The following is a 17,652-nucleotide window of genomic DNA, read 5'->3' as shown; positions in this document are numbered from 1 at the left end:
ATGCACCAGGTACCGACCTATCAGGGGAAAGGCGGCGCCTGCGGCTTCAGCGACAGCCGCGCTGTCGTCAGCGGGCCCAGAGAGGGACCGGCTCGGGAGAGTGGGCGGGCTTTCCTCTGGATTGACGGCTAGGGCAGCCATTGCGAGTGCAAGAAGCGGGAGAATGACACCGGAAGCAGCCAATCTGCTGGCGCTACTGCTGCGGCGGGTGGGCCAGACAGGTCGACGAGCTGCTGGTGTTGGCGGCAGGTGGGTGCGCGCTGTTCGGAGGGAGCGCTAAGCGGGGGGACGAGTTCTTGGCCGGCTGCAGAGAGGCGGCTGCGCTGGAGACCGCCACACCCGGCGGCTGGGCCCGGCGGCCGCGCCGTGAGAAGAGGGAAAGCCCCTTTGCAGCATCCCGCTTATCCCGCCGGAATGAGGCCTCCCGCAGGGCGCATGCGCGGGCGATGTGGGCATGCGCAGTCGCGGCGCTGTGGCGGCGGGCGGGGCGGGGGAAGGAGGCTGTGGCGGCTGGCGCTGAGGCCGGTTCCGCGGGGAGTGGCAGCGGGAGGGAGCGGGGTGGCGGTGTACTGATGGGGTTGGCCGATAGCCCCGGCTCTGGGAAAAAGAACGTAGTTTTCTTGTAACTTCTGGCTGCCCCCGGCTTCGTGCGAGGCAGGGCCGCGTTTATGCCCTTGGGGGTAGTGTCTGTTGGGACCGTTGGCACCGTTATCGGTTAACGGCAGGTGATTCCCGCCGGTGTCTCTGGCCCCCTCATTGCCATCAGTACCTCCGTGCTTCCGGAGAGCCGTCCTGGCCCCGTCAGAGCTGGCGGGGCCCGGAGCTGCAGCGGCGGGGCGGCCTCTGAGCCCCCCCGGACTCGCCGGTCGGTGCTGACCAGAAAAGAGGAGGCGATTGTTGCCGCACCAGATGCAAAGCACGGCATCGCCCTAGTTTGATTCTGGCTTCTAAAGAACATGTCCAAACAAAAAGCCTTTTATATCCTGTGCTTTTTGTTGTGCTAAGAACTGTAGTGGTGGTCAGAACTGGGATTCCTGTGTGCCCTCAGTTACAGGCCATCTGTAAATCATTAAAAGGTAATCACTTTGTTTACTCTTTGGATTTGAAGCTGGGCCATGGCTAAAACTTTAGGGTCCGTTTGAAAAATTACAACCCTCATTTCTGTTGGTTGCCTTTAGAAATATTTATGCTTTAACCATTCTATATTGACCACCATTGAATGATGCAAAAATATTGAAAATTACATTATTTCAGGTATTTCTTAGAATCTTTCATTGGTTTTTTTTGTTGTTTAGCATTTCCAGCTCCCTATCAATGTAGAAAAAGTGCCTTCTTTACAGATGCCAGAACAACTGCTGTCTTTCTGCCTAAAATAAGTCTCAGTTATAACTGAGTATAGGTTGGTCTTTGCAAAATATTTTAAACACAGAAGTAACATTTGGGGAAAAAAATGTTTCAGCAAGTAATCAGTAGTGTAATTCACTTATTTTTAAATATGAGTCCCATTTTTCTTCATGAATTAGTCAAGGGATGTCGTACATGCTCCCTTATGTATTATCCAAAGAGACAGACAAAATTAACGGAGAGCAGAGGAAGATGTAGCACATTCAAAAAAAAAAAAAACAAACCAGGAAAATGCTATTCACCAATATCAAATTGTAGCTGAGGCTTAGGTTTCAAGCATTGTATTCTGCACATTTTGAAGAAGAGATTGCGGCCATATCTTTATTTAGTTACTGATATGTGATAATACTAATGGACTATGGATCTTACCTAGTTCCCAAAAAACCATTAGGTTTGATTAATAAGTTTGACTTGTCCATGCTTTCTACTTAAAGAGATGTAAACACGTAGCATTTTTTTTTCACTAGTGGATTTATTGATCTTTTTAAAAAATAAGCATCATGCATAAGCAACAAGCAAACTGAGGATCGAGATGCAGTGTACACTATGCAATATAAATTCAATATAAAACCACATTATTATTATAAGTAAAACATGCTATAATAATAAGCTATGCTAAATTATTCTACAAGTATGCTCAATATTGCATGTATGTTTTGAAAAAAAAACCCATTATTTTAATCACATACAGAAATGACAGACTACAGAACACAGTAAAAACAGTAATTCCCTCTTCCAGAATTTGCAGTTATTTTTGCCACAATTAGAGGAACAGCCTGGCATTTTAATTCCATTTTTTTTTCTGAAAATGAAAATTAGAGTTCTTGAACTTTTTTGGCCAACAAAAGAATTTCTGAAGGAACTTGATGAATTCAAGAAATCTAGCTTTATAATAAAATCCAGTCAGCTTGAGTTCTTCTAAATGATTATTTTCTTTATCTTAATGGATTCATGTGTTTGTGAGAGGATATGCAATTAAAGATCACTGCTTGCAGGGAGGTAATCTTCCTACTTTTGGAATGCCTCCAGGAATCAGTGAGATTTCACTGCTTCCTGCTGCTACCATGCTGGGTTTTTTTCCATGCCAGTTTTTTTCAATCACTTCTAAAGAACCTAAAGCTTTAAAGTCTCTGTGTCACTTTTCCTTTTTAGAATACTGTCTCAGCATGTATTATTGATAAATGCCACTTTTGTGGATTAAATGTCTCAGAATGTCACATGCATCTTTTTTGATTGTCTAAAAATGATTTACTGAGTATTAATTTTCTTTGAAGTTCAGTTATTTGTGAAAAAGCTGTGAGATTCAGTTGCATTGAAATTTCCAGACAGGAACCTGTAATTCTGTTACTGTCTGTTTTCAATCTTAGACAGCCAATGACTGTAAAAACAATAATACAATGTAAAAGTATAGAACTTTGTGCTTAGTATTTATAATTTAGTTACATTTCAGTCTACTCTTGTCTTCTTAGTCAGCAATTGGAAGTATCACAAGATCCTTTAGGTACCTGATACACTCATATTCATCTTGCTGAATATTAAATTAGGTGCTGTTAAATTAGATGTGTAGTGGGGAGTTGTGTCTTTAAAAATTGTTAATAAATTACTAATTTATCCCCCTTTGAGTAGATAAGGAGTGAAAATAGCAAATCATCTTGATGGGTATATAGTAGACTTAATAATATAATACTTTTAATATTAGATTTTAAAATGCTGACCTTGACAAAACTTACATTAACTGTTCAGTTAAAATTTGTATGAAAAACAATCTAAAACTTATCTAGAGAAATGCGTATGGTTTCTTTATCTTCATTTGTCTTAATTCTTTCTTCCTCGGTACAAAAAGCATGCTGTAAAATACCAGCATTTAAGATGTCTCTTTTTAAAAATCCTGCTATCTAGTCAGACATAGTATCCAAGGTGGGAGGAGGCTAAGTGACAAAGGTAATGTTCTCTTGAAGAACAAATTATTTTTCATAAGATATCTGCTAAGAACTATTAATAATTAATATTCTTTTTTTTTATTGGTGAGAGAGTGCTGTACAGAGAGTGCTGTAGCATAGCTGAATTGTGCTTTGAGATAAAGCAGCTAAATAGTTTTACGATTGATTGTAAATAGTAAAGTATCAAATAAAGGTTGAGTTTAGACTATTTTTGTAAGCTGCTTTGGTAGAGGAGAGCATCTACACACAGATTGTTATTTGTACTGTCTGAATGCGGACATGCCTGATGTAAGATTGGTGTCTGTTGTGCTGGGAACAGTCCAAGGCTTCAGTCCCATGGCAAAGGTTTGATGATGTTTATTGTCAGGCAGACATAGCCCAAACATGCTTTTTTTGACAAAGTACTAATTTAACTACATGATACTTAGGTATGCTCAATACTTTCACAAAACAATATCCCCTATGCTATTACAAAGTCTCATATATTTGTATATATATTTTTATCTTACAATATAAAGTGATCAAAACAGCTTGGTGTAAGTCTTCCCCAGTGTCAGTCTGTACCCTGTGTCCTCATCTGGGTGTTCATGCTCCATTCATAGGCCCTCCCTTGATTAATAAATTTTCCTCTGTTATTCACTCAGAATTAATTGCACATCTTATACCATTCTCAACTTCATTACCATATTTAAACTTCTGTAACCATGTTATCTGTCAGTTGCAGCATTTAAGGCTATTTTGACTTTCAGCAAAGGTGTTTCTGGATATGTACTTTATATGAGTGTGTTCTGATTGATGCTGTGGTGAGCACTACAGTGGACGCTGCACAAACAAAAATTCATCTCTGCCCAAAGTTCACTCGGCAGTTCTGTTTGCTCTGCTGTTTCAAATCTGGTGGAATGGATATGAACACCATTCCTAGGAGGCATATTGCAGTAGTTCTGATTTTAGCGTATGCCTGTTGAGATATTCTGAAAATGGCTGTCCTGGTTGTTTTTGGACTCCTACATAAGTTTAACAATATGCTGTGTTTACAGTCTCTTAGTGTAATATGTAGGATTCAACAAATACCCAGGGTATGAAACTGATACTCAAAAGGGCAGCTGGACTTTCCGAAGGATAAATATAAGAATAAACAAATAAATTACACATTTCAACTTCTTCCACATACAGAATTATAAGTACATCTAAGAAGGATTGTTGATGGCACCAACTAAAAGAAAATCTTTATAACCATGTTAGGTCTTTTAACTGTCTTTGGAAAGGGAACATGAGCATTGGTGAAGTAAAAGAATTCCTATAGAAATTCAGTGGGTGTTTTTGGCAGCTGGTTGCTTGGTATACAAGTATTAAGGTCAGTTAAACATTTTCTTGTAGCTTTTTATCAATAGATTAGATACTTCTAATAGGAACATGTGTATATATGAAATTTTCAACTATGGGCGTATCAGACTTCTCAGTGTGGTTACAGGGCATGTGGGTCAACGAGCTCATTATGGTCTAGGCTGCTCCATCCTTTATGGTCTTGGGAAAAGGACAGTGTTAAAACAGGAGTCTTGTGAACAGCAGAATTAATTAGGTCTGTATCCTTATTAGTGGACTTTGTGACAGACCATAAGAATGCTCTTACCCTCCCAGATGGTCCCTTAGTTCATCCACTGTAATGACAAAAATTACCTTACCATCTCAAGCCTGCTTCTGTTCAACTGCTAGCTGCTTTGTGGCCATACACAGACTGGCCATTTCTTGCCACTTAACTGTCAGGTGTGCAGAATGCCTTCCCCCTCAACTGGAGATCTATACAGATAGCTCTGAGAGGTATGTTTATCTCCCCAAGGATGTATTATGTGGCGTTTACCTTAGTAACTTTGAAGTCTGTATCAAATTTCACTGTAATGGCCAATGGGCCACTTGTTTGATGTCACTTTCAAGCAGAAAAACGGGGCAAATGTATTAACTTTAAAGGAGTTTGGTTTGGGAGGGTTTTTGGTTTTGTTTTTTTTTTTTTTTAAGAAAACCAGGCTAATAGCTAACCAGGTACTTGTCAGTATAAGATTTGTAAACATTCAGTATGCCAGCAGAGAAGTTTTGTCAAGCTTGAATTTGGTCACATCAGAGAACACATTTGATCTCACTGCAGGCAGTACCCAGACACAGTACTCAGCCTTTGATGCATCAGGTTGCAGGAGATGCTGAAAGGCTGGTGGTGCGACAAGTGCCCAGTGGGTCAGGTGATGGAAGAGGGCTAGAGTATACAGCCTTTGGCTGCCATGATAAGAAGCTGTATGGCACACAACCATATGTTAATAAACAAAAGTAGGAAATCCCAACTCTAATGATTGGAGTTTGGTTCTTGTTAATCCACATAAAAACAGACTTTGTAATTGGAATCCTGTGGGAGTCAATGGAGCAACTATAAGGGAGGCTTGTTGCTCAGCTTTCCTGAACTCTGCACCTACGTAATGTGTGTCTGCACCCTCCTATGTTTTCTACCCTTTTGTCAGTAACTTGATCAAATATTTATAAAGATATTGATCAATTCATATGGCTTTGTAGAAGAATGCATGAAATAATTATAAATGCTAGTTGGCCTCATTTAACATACCAAGTTTTAGCTGAATTGTTAAGATATTTTTGAGGGCTCTAGAATCATCAACAGATCCAGTAAAGTAGTAAATTAGTACCAAAATTATCAAATAAAACAGGAATTGGCTACAAGGGAGGTGAGAATTGAATTTTTTAATATTTTTTTTTTTTTAATGGAGTGGAGGCGATGGTGAACTAGGCTAAGCCACAGCACAGTATTCATAAGTATCTTCCTTAATGATGGACAAATACATTTGAGGTACGCTGCTGAAATTTGCTTTTAATAAAAAATAAAAATCTGCTATTACAGATTAGGATTAGGATGCACTGGATAACCGGCAAATTGGAGAAGTGAGACACTGATGAGAGCTTAACCATAATGCTGTACAACAAACCTGATATCAGTAAAAGAAGTATGAGTTCAAACTGGAGTGGATGAAGAGAAAACTACAAGAAATAACAAGGAAAACAAAAATTCAGTCTCATAAATGGACCTTGGAATGTTTGACAATTGTTCATTATAATAAAAGCTGAGAGAGGATATCAACACTCTTGATAATTGTGAGTGAGTAAATATACAAAGAAAAATTAAGTCAAATGACAATTTTGACAGAAGAACATTAGTAAATTGATTGTGTAATTAAAAGAAAGTCTGCAGTCTTGGTACCAATATACTGGGATAGTCTTTCTGTAGAAATAGTGGCAGTAAAAGAAAACTTTCTGAAACATAGATTGCTTTTATGAAAGTGATTGTATGATGTCTTTGCCTAAAGTAGCAGAGATGGACTTGGTGACATCAGATGGTTCTGTGTACATTATACAAAGATGAATATTGCTCAAATTGATAATTTTACCTACAGAGAGCAAGTAGTAGGTTGGAGCTTGCTATAGAAACTGCGTGTAAAAGGAGATACACGTCTACTATCTATTATCAACTCGAAAATTTTGTGAAAAGGTTTACATTTCCTTTAGAAGAAGTGTTACTTTTCATGATGCCAGATAAACCTTGAAATTCACCTACATTTTTTTTAAGTTTAATTCAAATATGGGAAACTAATTTTGCTGGAACAAGTCTGCTTTTGAACATTCAGTCTTTTGAGGAACAGGCCTTTAAGTTCATAAGAAAAGGGTATTCTAGAGAATCCTGACGTACAAAAAAGCTTTATGGTTTATGGAAGTTGGGGTTTATGAGGCCATACATTATCAGAATAAATGGTGGTCTTGTTCTTCTGTATTTTCCTAGTTCCTCAGGCTTAGAATGGAAAGAGTGAATACGTGAGATTGTCTGGCCATGGGAAGGAGAAGATGCCTGCTCCAAGGGTGCCAGTGCTGGCAGCAAGATCAATGGATCTCTTCTATTCCAGGAGACATGGAGGTCTATTTGTGGTTGGAGCTACCTGACTAGATAAAGCATAGATCAGTCTGCTATGAAAGTACCTCCCATGAAGAAGACTGCCTGGTGGCTTAGTTTGCTCTGAATGTATCACTTTATCAGATAAGCCTTTTCATGAAATTAGAAACCCAAACCAGTATTTTTCTGGTTTCCTGGTTTGGCTTGGAATTTTTTAGCCCCTTCTCTGTCGATTCAGGTGGGACGTTATCTGTTGCTAATTTTAATTGGAATTGTGGAAGCAGAATCCTGCAATAGAAAAACCTTGGAATGATTCCTTAAGATTTAAAATAGGCAAGCTTCTCTCAAATTTGCAGTAAGGGCAGTTTATGCATCTGTAGCAGTATAAATAGCTCTTTAAATAGCTATAAATAAAATATACTCATGTTTAAAGTTTCTTTATGTTGTCAAAGTGGAGTAAAATATTTTTAATGTAAAAAATAGTGAAGCCCAACTTACCATACAAACAATGCATTTCAGTATAGGGATTTGCACCAGAAAAACTTGGCCGCTGAAAGCGAGATTGCATTGTCTTGAATTTAAATCAGTTCTGAAGACAGTTAATTTACGCCACTGTAAAGGAAGCTCACAGTGTGCACCATAAGCTGTAAACATACAGCTTCATAGCAAGACTAGAGGTACAAGATAAAATCAGTATCAATTGACTAAATACTCAAAGTTCCACCAAAACGCTTTTAAATGACCCCACTTGGTAAGCCCTAGCAAGCCTGTGATTTGGCCAGGCTGTTGGTGTTTGTTCTGTTACTTTAGTCTGGAGTGCCTCATGGGAATCCACTTGGAAAGTAGTTAAGTAGCCTGTATCTCCCTTCCACTGTAAGCTGTAGAAAGACCATTGTCTGCTTTGAGTTTGGGGGTTTGTAATATACAATAGAGCCTTCTCAAGTCTAAAAACATGTAACAAAGTTTTGCTTTCCCATCTTCATTTTACATCCAATTGTAAGAATTCGGGGGTTTTTGAGGGTAAGCCTAGGACTAGTCTTTCTCTTGAATGACCATTAAAAACTTTAACACAGTCTTTGCTGTGCTTCTTTTGGACTTTATTGAAAAAATTCTTACAGGTGGGTACTATTTTTAGAGTTGTTCTTTGAAACATGTCAGATAGTTTACTTTTCAAAGTATGCTATGTGTATTTATTTTGCAAAGTAGAAGTAGTATTATCAAATTAAATTCATTGTAAAAGTAGTTTCTAAGAAAAATTTAGAACTGAGCATAGGACTTACAAACCAAATTCAATGCTGGGATATTTTTTGTTTGTTTTATGGTATATTGATTTATTTTATTTTTCTTTAAATAGTAAGACTGTAGAATCAAGTACTTACTTTTCCATTTCAGTTTCAGGAATACGTTGAAGAAACCATGGCCAATCAACGGGATTACATTAGCAGACCTATTTGCAATGGAATTTCTGTTCCTGAAAATAAAATCAATTCCTTAGTGGCCGAAGGTCATGGACAACAAATTCTAAAAGTACTACAAAAATTCAGAGAACAAAATATATTTTTTGACTTTAAAATCCTTGTGAAAGATGAAATAATTCCTTGTCATCGTTGTGTACTGGCAGCGTGCAGTGATTTTTTCAGGTAAACCTAATTTTGGCATGAGTTTGCAGGAAATGAATTGAAGGTTCTCTGGGAGGGAGGGAAGGAATATAATTACAAAAATTAAAAAATAAATCACCACAGCTTACATGTCTGCAGAGTTTGGAGCAAAGCATTCAAACATCATATTAAGGATAGGAAACAAAAAAAGAACCAAAAGACCTCCAGTGTTAGTTGCCTAACCATACCCCAAATACCTCCGTTTGTATTTACAAAGTGACATGAGGACTCTATGAATTTGAGATTCAGACAGCAGTCGATACTCCGAAATACGAATGTCAAACCATAAGCGCATGGTCTTGCGGTTAGGTAGAATTGACACAAGTTCTGTAGCTTTTAAGACTTATCTGTTATCTGTCGGCTGTACTTGAAGGTCTGCAGGGGTGTTGTTTGACTTTGTATGGGACAGTCTATGTACTTTGACACATTAATATTGTGCAACATAACAGGTCATTTATAAGTACATCTTGCACTGAGCAATTGTGGATAAATTGTACATGGTTTCGGAATGGGGCTGGATTTTGTTTTGTGGACAGTATAATAGAGTTTGTCTTCAGAGGTATTTAAACAGAAACCTAATATTTTTTCTAAAGTACAGATTTCAGCCTTTCCACATGGAATTATCTGTGATAATTTAAGCGCTTTTGGTGCTTAAAGCTATGCATTCTTAAGGGAGAGGCAGATCATTCACATACAGGATATTAATTTATGAAGAACTCTGCTAACCTTTTTAGTAGTAAGGCTCACACTTGCAATCCCACGCTGAAAGTCTGTTTCCAAATACACTCTTTAGTAAAACACAAAGCTAAGATGCCCTAACAATGAAAAAATAGGTTTCTGGAAATGAGTTAATGAGTTTGATTCAGTTGCCCATACATAGGTGACAGATGTTTTTTCCAAATGGCCTGGCGCATCCTGTGGTCTGTGGGAGTCTGCTATATATGACACCGGACATAGGCTAGATGTATTCTTAGGACTACTGAAAGAAGAAGAAATGCAGATAAAATAAGCTAGCAGCAGATTGTTTTTTCCCTGACACACAGAACTACTTGCATTTCAAGTGTTTACTGCTTGACAGCACAGAGTTGCTCTGGTAGAAACAAATATTAGGATGAAATAGCTTCCAGTGGTAATTTTTAGAACTGAAGTTAAGCACATGGTAAAACATGTGGCCCTTTCACTACCTACAGGCTCCTCAGGATAAAAGTTGCTGGGAGAGACCTCTCCCTGCCATGTAACAGTTGATAACAGCAGTCATCAAATTCGTAAGTTGTCCTGGAATGCAAGACCTTCAGGGAATAAAAAGTACCTAGGTCCACTAGATAAATTTTAAAATTAAATGCCTTTTGTCTTCCTTGACCTTTTGACTTCTCTTAGTTTTGCTAAACCCAAGATTCAGCAACATTTTGCTCCCTACTTGTTAGCTTACAGAATAAAAGCCTTTGCCTAGATTGCTCTCCTTCTAGTATTGTTCAGTTGCTATTTTACTCTGTAATTTAGAGATTTGTATCACAGCTTTTGGGTTAATGAGGAAAGGATTCTAAGGATCGTCACTTAGTATGCAAAAAAGCAAAAAAACAGTCTCTAACTGTCTTATTGTAATTTTATGTTCTGGTTCAAGAGGTCACACAAGTTCCTGCTTTACCTGATGTTCACTTCCCAAAGAGCATGCTGTACCCCGTGATTTTATTTTTTTTCCCTCTTTGCCTTCATAAAAGCGTGGGATTTTAAAAATCACATACTATACAGATACTAATTGTATAACTGAACCGTGATATTAAACTTTTTTTTTAATAGGATATATTAATAATCCAGATTATATACTTAGTATTTGCTGATTTATCTAATTTTTATTCCGCTATTATCTTTTGTCAAATTCAGAAGCCATTGCTGTCACAGCCTGATGCTTAGGCTCTGGGAGGGTAGGGCAAGTGATGTTGCAGGACTATTCTGTTGCCAGCACTTACCGGCTTGAAAAACCTTAATTATTTTATCTTGCCATGTTAGATTGTGTGGAATAGTTAAATGTTATTACATATTTACTAATAAATCAGTCAAAGTTGTAATAAAATTTGCACAAATCTACTGATCAATAATATTTGTTCCACAATTTCAACCATCACCGTTGTATTCAGTCACAATCCACTTTCTGCACAAGTTTGTGTCATGAAGTCCTATGTCAAAACCTCATTTTTTCTGACATCTGCCTGTACCCATGCATCTGTCAACTCTAAGGCAAAAATTAAGTTTCCTCATGTTTTTTCTCCTCTTTCACCCCTCACTTTTATTACTGAGGAATGCACCTATCATCCATCCTGCCATTTGCTCAGCCTGCAATGTGGAAGCCTTTTTTTGCTTAATTTTCTGTATTCGTCCACAGTGCATGACCTAAATCATGGAGCTTTTTTATTATGTATGTTTTTAAATGTGCCTTTATTTCTCAAGCTGTTGAAACTGATGCTGCCCCTAAAAATTTCACATTTTCTTTCACATTGAGAACTGAGACTTCATCACTGTCTGTGAAAATCCATACAAAACACAGGTGCTGCTATCATTTTTATGAGCCATCACTTTTAATAAGTACTTAATCACTACTTCTTTTTTCTTTGACCATATCAAGCAAAGGCAGTGTTCTTACTTATGAGAACCTCCACATTTTAGATCTATGCAGCCTGCCCACCTTATTATATGTCACATTTTCTCCTTCCGCTCACATCAGTGTTCTCTGCTGTTTGCTAGATCTTTAATTTGTGTGTGTATCTTCTATATTTTATTCACAGAGCCATGTTTGAAGTTAATATGAAAGAACGTGATGATGGCAATGTTACTATTAGTAATCTATCACCCAAGGCAGTGAAAGCTTTTCTTGATTACGCTTATACAGGAAAAACAGAGATAACAAATGATAACGTGGAAATGCTCTTCCAACTGTCGTCATTTCTTCAAGTTTCTCTCCTTTCCAAAGCATGCAGTGACTTTCTAATAAAAAGTATTGATCTTGTGAATTGCTTACAGTTGCTTTCTCTATCAGAAAGTTACGGTTCTGTCCGCTTATTTGATCATGCGCTAGACTTTGTACAGCACCACTTTTCTTTGCTACTCAGATCAAGCGATTTTTTGGAGATGAATTTTGAGATATTACAAAAATGTCTTGAGGCTGATGAACTAAATGTTCCTGAGGAAGAATCAGTGTTGAAAGCTGTCCTTCAATGGACCAAGCATAACGTAGAAACACGACAGAAATATCTACCTAATTTGATTAAAAAAGTAAGACTACACCAGTTACCTGAAAAGACTTTGCAGGACTTTCTACACTCTGAAGAACACTTACTTAAGAGTGCTAACTGCTCAGTAATAATCAATGATGCAGTTAAAAGTGTGCAAAACTTTAGCGGACTCTTTCCAGATGCACGTCCTTCAACAACAGAAAAATATATATTTGTTCATAAAACTGATGAAGATGGAGAAAACAGACATACATTCTGCTACAACATCAAAACAGATAAATGGAAAGAACTACCACATACGCACATGATTGATCTTCCAGGGTCAAGTTTATCTAGCTATGGAGAAAAAATATTTATAACTGGAGGATGTAAAGGGAATTGTTATAGGACTGTCAGGCTTCATATTGCTGAACCATTTCATGATGCTACTGACCAAACCTGGTGTTACTGTCCAGTCAGCAATGAATTCTCCATAGTGTCAGCTATGAAAAAACCAAGGACAATGCACACATCTGTTGTAACCTTAAATCAGCTGTTTGTAATAGGGGGAAAGACCAGAGGAGCTCAAGAAACACGAAGTCTTTTGGATGTAGAATCCTATAATCCTCTTTCCAAAGACTGGAAATCTGTAAGCCAATTACCAAGAGGTATCTACTATCCAGAAGCAAGCGCATGTCAGAATATAATTTATGTCCTTGGCTCAGAAGTAGAGATTACTGATGCCTTCAATCCATCTCTTGACTGTTTCTTTAAGTATAATGCTATGACTGATCAGTGGTCTGAGCTTGTAGCAGAGTTTGGGCAGTTTTTCCATGCAACTCTAATCAAAGCTGTTCCAGTGAACTGTACATTGTACATATGTGATCTCTCCACCTACAAGGTCTACAGTTTTTGCCCAGAAACCTGTGTTTGGAAAGGGGAAGGATCTTTTGAATGTGCTGGCTTCAATGCAGGGGCGGTTGGGACAGAAGACAAAATTTATATATTAGGTGGTGATTATGCTCCAGAAGAAATCACAGATGAAGTTCAAGTCTACCACAGTAGTAGGTCTGAGTGGGAAGAAGTTTCACCAATGCCAAGAGCCTTAACTGAGTTTTACTGTCAGGTCATTCAGTTTAATAAATACAGGGACCCCTGGTCATCTGTACTGACAATTTGCTCTGGAGAATTTTGAAACTCCGGAGTCAAAAGAATCTATTTAAATGCACAAGTTTTAGAACAGATTTTTAGGTATTAATTTACAGACAGAAAAATATGTACTGTTTTGTTTAAATCTTTAGTTTAAATTGGATGCCATAGAATTGCTTTTGGAAGAGTCCATTAAATTGTCATTCAGGCTCATCATTACATAGAAAGTATTACTTAATTTTATATGCAAGTCTTCTCTGTAATTATCTGAATACTTTGCAAAATGATATTATATTTCAAAAAAGCATTGTCATGAGGAATTCATTGTGTAATATGTGCCATTATTTCTGTAATATTCGTAGTTGTCCCAGTAGACGAATTGCTGAGTGAGAAAACTGACTGTGATACTGTTTTCCCCGTGTAACTGAAGTTTAAAAGAAATCTACATTAGTGTTGTTTTATTTAGGTTTTTTTAATATTTCTAAACCTGTAATAGGAATTCATTGTTAGCTTTGTCTTCTTAGAATGACCTTAGCAAGGGCAAGAGCCAAAGTGACCTTCACAGCATTAAAACCAGGTATCTAACTTGAAGAGACTGGTAATTCCTATCATCTCACTTCAGCTCTTCAGTTTTACCAGTTTTTCTCCATCCTTGTGCCTTAGTAGTAGCTGTACTTTCTGTTTTCATCCCATTAACTGTGGCAAGACGAACTGTGATACACAGTGCAGGTTGGGGAAGATTTCTACAGGGTGGATGATTCATGTGGTACCTTTGCTTCAGTCATGCTGTTAAGTAAAGAAAAAACACTTCAGGATGTTTTCTACAAGAAGTCTTCCATCTCTGAAGTCTCCAGCGCTATCTACTAAGCAGCCACTAGGCTGCTTACAGCAGCAAGCTGTAAAATAAATTTTAGTTGTTGCTTCGGTTAACTATGGGAAAAGTTCGTATCTTGTCATACATCAAATACAAAGTTACAAAAACAAACCCCCATATTTAAAATCAAAGTAAATAGTATTTCTGAAGTGAAAGAATTCATTTTTTTAACTTCTGTAGTGATTTAAATGAATTCAAACACTTTCATCTTGTACTTGACGGTAATTTTAAGTGTTAAAATATTACATGATAAACACTATATTGCTTGATAAACTTACAGTAATCATTATTATAATGTTAAAACTGTAATGGACTTTTAGTATAAATACTAGTGTAGGCATACATTGTGAAGTAAATTTGATCTTATGAATACAAAGTGTCTGACATAAGGACACTGAAAATAGCTAGATTTCATAAATTCATTTGTAATCTTCCACAGCCTGAGAATTTTCTTTCTTTCCAGCTATTTGAATAACATATTGGGAGCCCTTATGTTCCATATAAGTATCGTTTAAGCAGTAAGGTTGTCTTATGCCAGACAGAACGGTTCTAAACATCTAAGCACATCTTTTGCAAGCAGTTTAAAAATGAACAAAATTTAGTGAGGTGTCTAAAACATCTTTCATATGGCTTGCGATGACCGTGGTAAGTTCATTATCACATCACTACTGTGTGTGCTTTTTGCAAGTCAAGCTCGATATTAATGCTTAAAGCTTAATATTGCCTAGCAACATACTTCTGTTTTAAACGGTAAACAATGGAAAGCTCCAGTTCTGTGATTGACTCTAGAATTTGTTATCAGATACCTTTATATTTAGATAACATGCATCATAAATATTTTCATAAGGATGTAAATGAAAATTATGCACATTTGGAGAACATATTGATAGACTGGAACCCTCCCACTCAATAATTTATTTGTATTAAGATGCGTGTGAGTTCTGTAGAAGTAAGTAGCTTGTTGTTATAGCATTTCAGGCAACTTCCACGTTTATTTTGCTCTTTTCATAGTGAGTCTCCAAATCATACTATAGCTACACTTAGCCAGGTAACCTTTACGATCACCATACTGAAATGCAAGCATTTTTATATTGGAACACAACTACTTTTTGTTAGTGCAAAGCAAATGTATTGACTAATTTAGGAGAGATGGAGACTTCTATTCCTGCTTACTGAAAGAGTAGGAGAAAAATAGATACATAGGAGAACAGTTGTTTTAGCATTAATAAGGCTACTCGTGGTAGCATAGAGACTTCGTTAATCATTAATTATTGAAACTCCTCAGTTCATCAGAAATACAAGGCCCAGTTCTCCTCTGCTTGTGTTTTTGTGTTGTTTTTATACCCGAGTAATATGAGTATGCAATTTATGCAATGAGAAAAGTAACATATTATGCCCATAGTACATGGGCATAAATAGCTATGCAAACTGGAAGAGACTAGAGGATTGCGAGGTTTTTTTAATTGCCACTGTCGTGACCAAATTGCTGGGTCACATAAACAGCTAGCGAGTCAGTCAGTAATTCAGGTGATGCTTTTGCCTCCAAGTTTTTCCTTACAGCAGATTTTTTTTGCAGTCTTCCATCCAGCCACTTGTTATATGTATAAGCCTCTGGCATATGACATCAGACAGAGCAATGACGTATGTGGTAAATTAAGCATTATTAGTATATATAGTGAAAACTGAACAAAGCTTAATTTGGAAAAGAGACATGCTTCTTTAATATTCTATGCTACATTTGCACAGGAACTAATGTCAGTTCCCAGTTTGACAAATCATTCACGGATTTCAAATGGAGTTGAACTCTCTTACTCAGTGATCAGAAAATAATGTAGTAGCGTCAGTTACTTTATACTATTGCTTACAGAAAAGTTACTGTGAAACAGTACGAATTTTCTTCAGTTATGTAGGTAAGCCTGTATTATGGCTCTCATAGAGGAAAAAAAGGCCATTTGCCACAATTCCGCATACAGAGAGTTAAATCTGATAGCAGAATTGAGTGCAGAAGAGGCTGTGTTAGAAACTTGTGGTTAAAAACAAGGCTTTATGATAGCATTAGGGGCCTATGTTCCAAATCCTGTAATTAATCGCTAATGATGTAAAAAACCTCAGTGAAGTCAACTCCACTACTCGGAATAATATGGATTACTTGCATGAGTATCTGATGTAGGTCTGGATCGAACAGATTTTTCAGTCTACGCAGGCGTTATGCAATTTAAAACAAAAATCACAAAATTAGTCCAAAGCGAGTTTTTCTACATTTTTTCTGACTTTTCAAAGCTCACAGTACTTTATGAAAAAGTACCTCCTCTAAAAATAGTCGATGACTAGATTAATGATTACGTATGTTCTCACTGAAATATAGTAAGATGTTTAAAACACAAATTGCATGTGTTATAATCTACTATTTGCACTTAAATGATGTAACCAAAACATTTCTAATAGTATTCTATGTCACAGAACACATTATAAGCATGACCAGTATAATATACCTGAAAATAATATATATTGTATGTGGGATTTTAATATCCAGTAATGATTACATTGGATAATCTTGATTTTTAAAGAATGCTATCAAAACATTATGGCACTTTGGTAATGTTATCATTCTGGTTTAGTTGTTATAATAAATATCGATTATTCAGGTGTTTATATTGATTACGTTTGCACAGACCTGATGATTACTCTATTATTTATGTACTAATGAATTTATTTTCTATATTCTAAATACATTTGTAGTAAGTCAGTTTACTGCTGTTAAAAATTCATTATATTCACAAAATGAAATAGAGTTACTGGGTCGGATTTATTTCTGGTATTATTCCATGAAGAAAGCTGTATACCTCCTCTGATTAGTAGTAAGTAGTAGATAAGGTATAGCCTATAGAATGTGCTGTCTGCAGTTCATAATGTGGAATCTAATTTTAGATGTTTCTGTTTGTAGGTGACCAACAGGAGGCAGCATAAGATCTATTTTAATTAAAACAGACTGAAACCAGGGATATATTTGACAAGATTTATAGCTGAACATTATGCTCAATTTACTTTTTTTCCCTGCTAACATCCAATAGAGATCAGTAACATTTTGCTGCTGCCTGGGCTCTGCTGATATGTGGAAAGTATGATACTACATGTTTGCCAAGATGTTCATTCTTTCGTGAAATAAAAGCACCAAGCAACTGAATCCTTCTCAGGTCTGATTTTTTTTCAGTGGGTTTCAAAATACAGCAAATCTACAGTGTTTCTAATGAGGTTAACTACTTTTTTCTTTCTTTTTTTTTTTTCAACAGAACATTTTAAATGTTAGGTTATAAACAAGAATGCAGTTAGCATGAATGAAAATTGCAATGAAGCGTTTTTTTAATTATCCTTGGACCTTGTATTTGTATATCAACTTGCTGCTCCCATGCTAAATTTGATTTAGCCTGCTGAAAAGTTGTATGTTCACCATTGTAAACTACTCATTTAAATAGGCGTATTTTTT

The 17,652-nt window shown here is 36.9% G+C and overlaps 1 protein-coding gene across 7 annotated transcripts; it reads left to right on the top strand.

Annotated features, from left to right (window-relative positions):
• The first annotated feature begins 59 nt into the window (after positions 1-59).
• On the top strand, positions 60-17,352 carry KBTBD3 (kelch repeat and BTB domain containing 3). 7 transcript variants are annotated; one of them, XM_063330213.1, is made up of 5 exons: positions 116-249; positions 6,241-6,491; positions 7,174-7,305; positions 8,674-8,921; positions 11,720-17,352. In XM_063330213.1, the coding sequence occupies exons 3-5, from the start codon at positions 7,222-7,224 to the stop codon at positions 13,338-13,340; spliced, it is 1,953 nt and encodes a 650-aa protein (XP_063186283.1). In that variant the 5' UTR covers positions 116-249; positions 6,241-6,491; positions 7,174-7,221; the 3' UTR covers positions 13,341-17,352. The 7 variants fall into 7 exon arrangements, with proteins under 7 accessions (XP_063186330.1, XP_063186283.1, XP_063186311.1 ...); XM_063330202.1 differs by lacking the exon at positions 116-249 and adding an exon at positions 570-1,076; XM_063330224.1 differs by lacking the exon at positions 6,241-6,491 and having other exon boundaries at positions 156-249.
• Positions 17,353-17,652: the final 300 nt, after the last annotated feature.

Source organism: Chroicocephalus ridibundus, chromosome 1 (assembly GCF_963924245.1).
Source record: "Chroicocephalus ridibundus chromosome 1, bChrRid1.1, whole genome shotgun sequence".
In the NCBI taxonomy this organism is placed as follows: Eukaryota; Metazoa; Chordata; class Aves; order Charadriiformes; family Laridae; genus Chroicocephalus; species Chroicocephalus ridibundus.
Note: the sequence above shows the minus strand (reverse complement) of the source record. Positions and strands in the feature narration are given on the sequence as shown.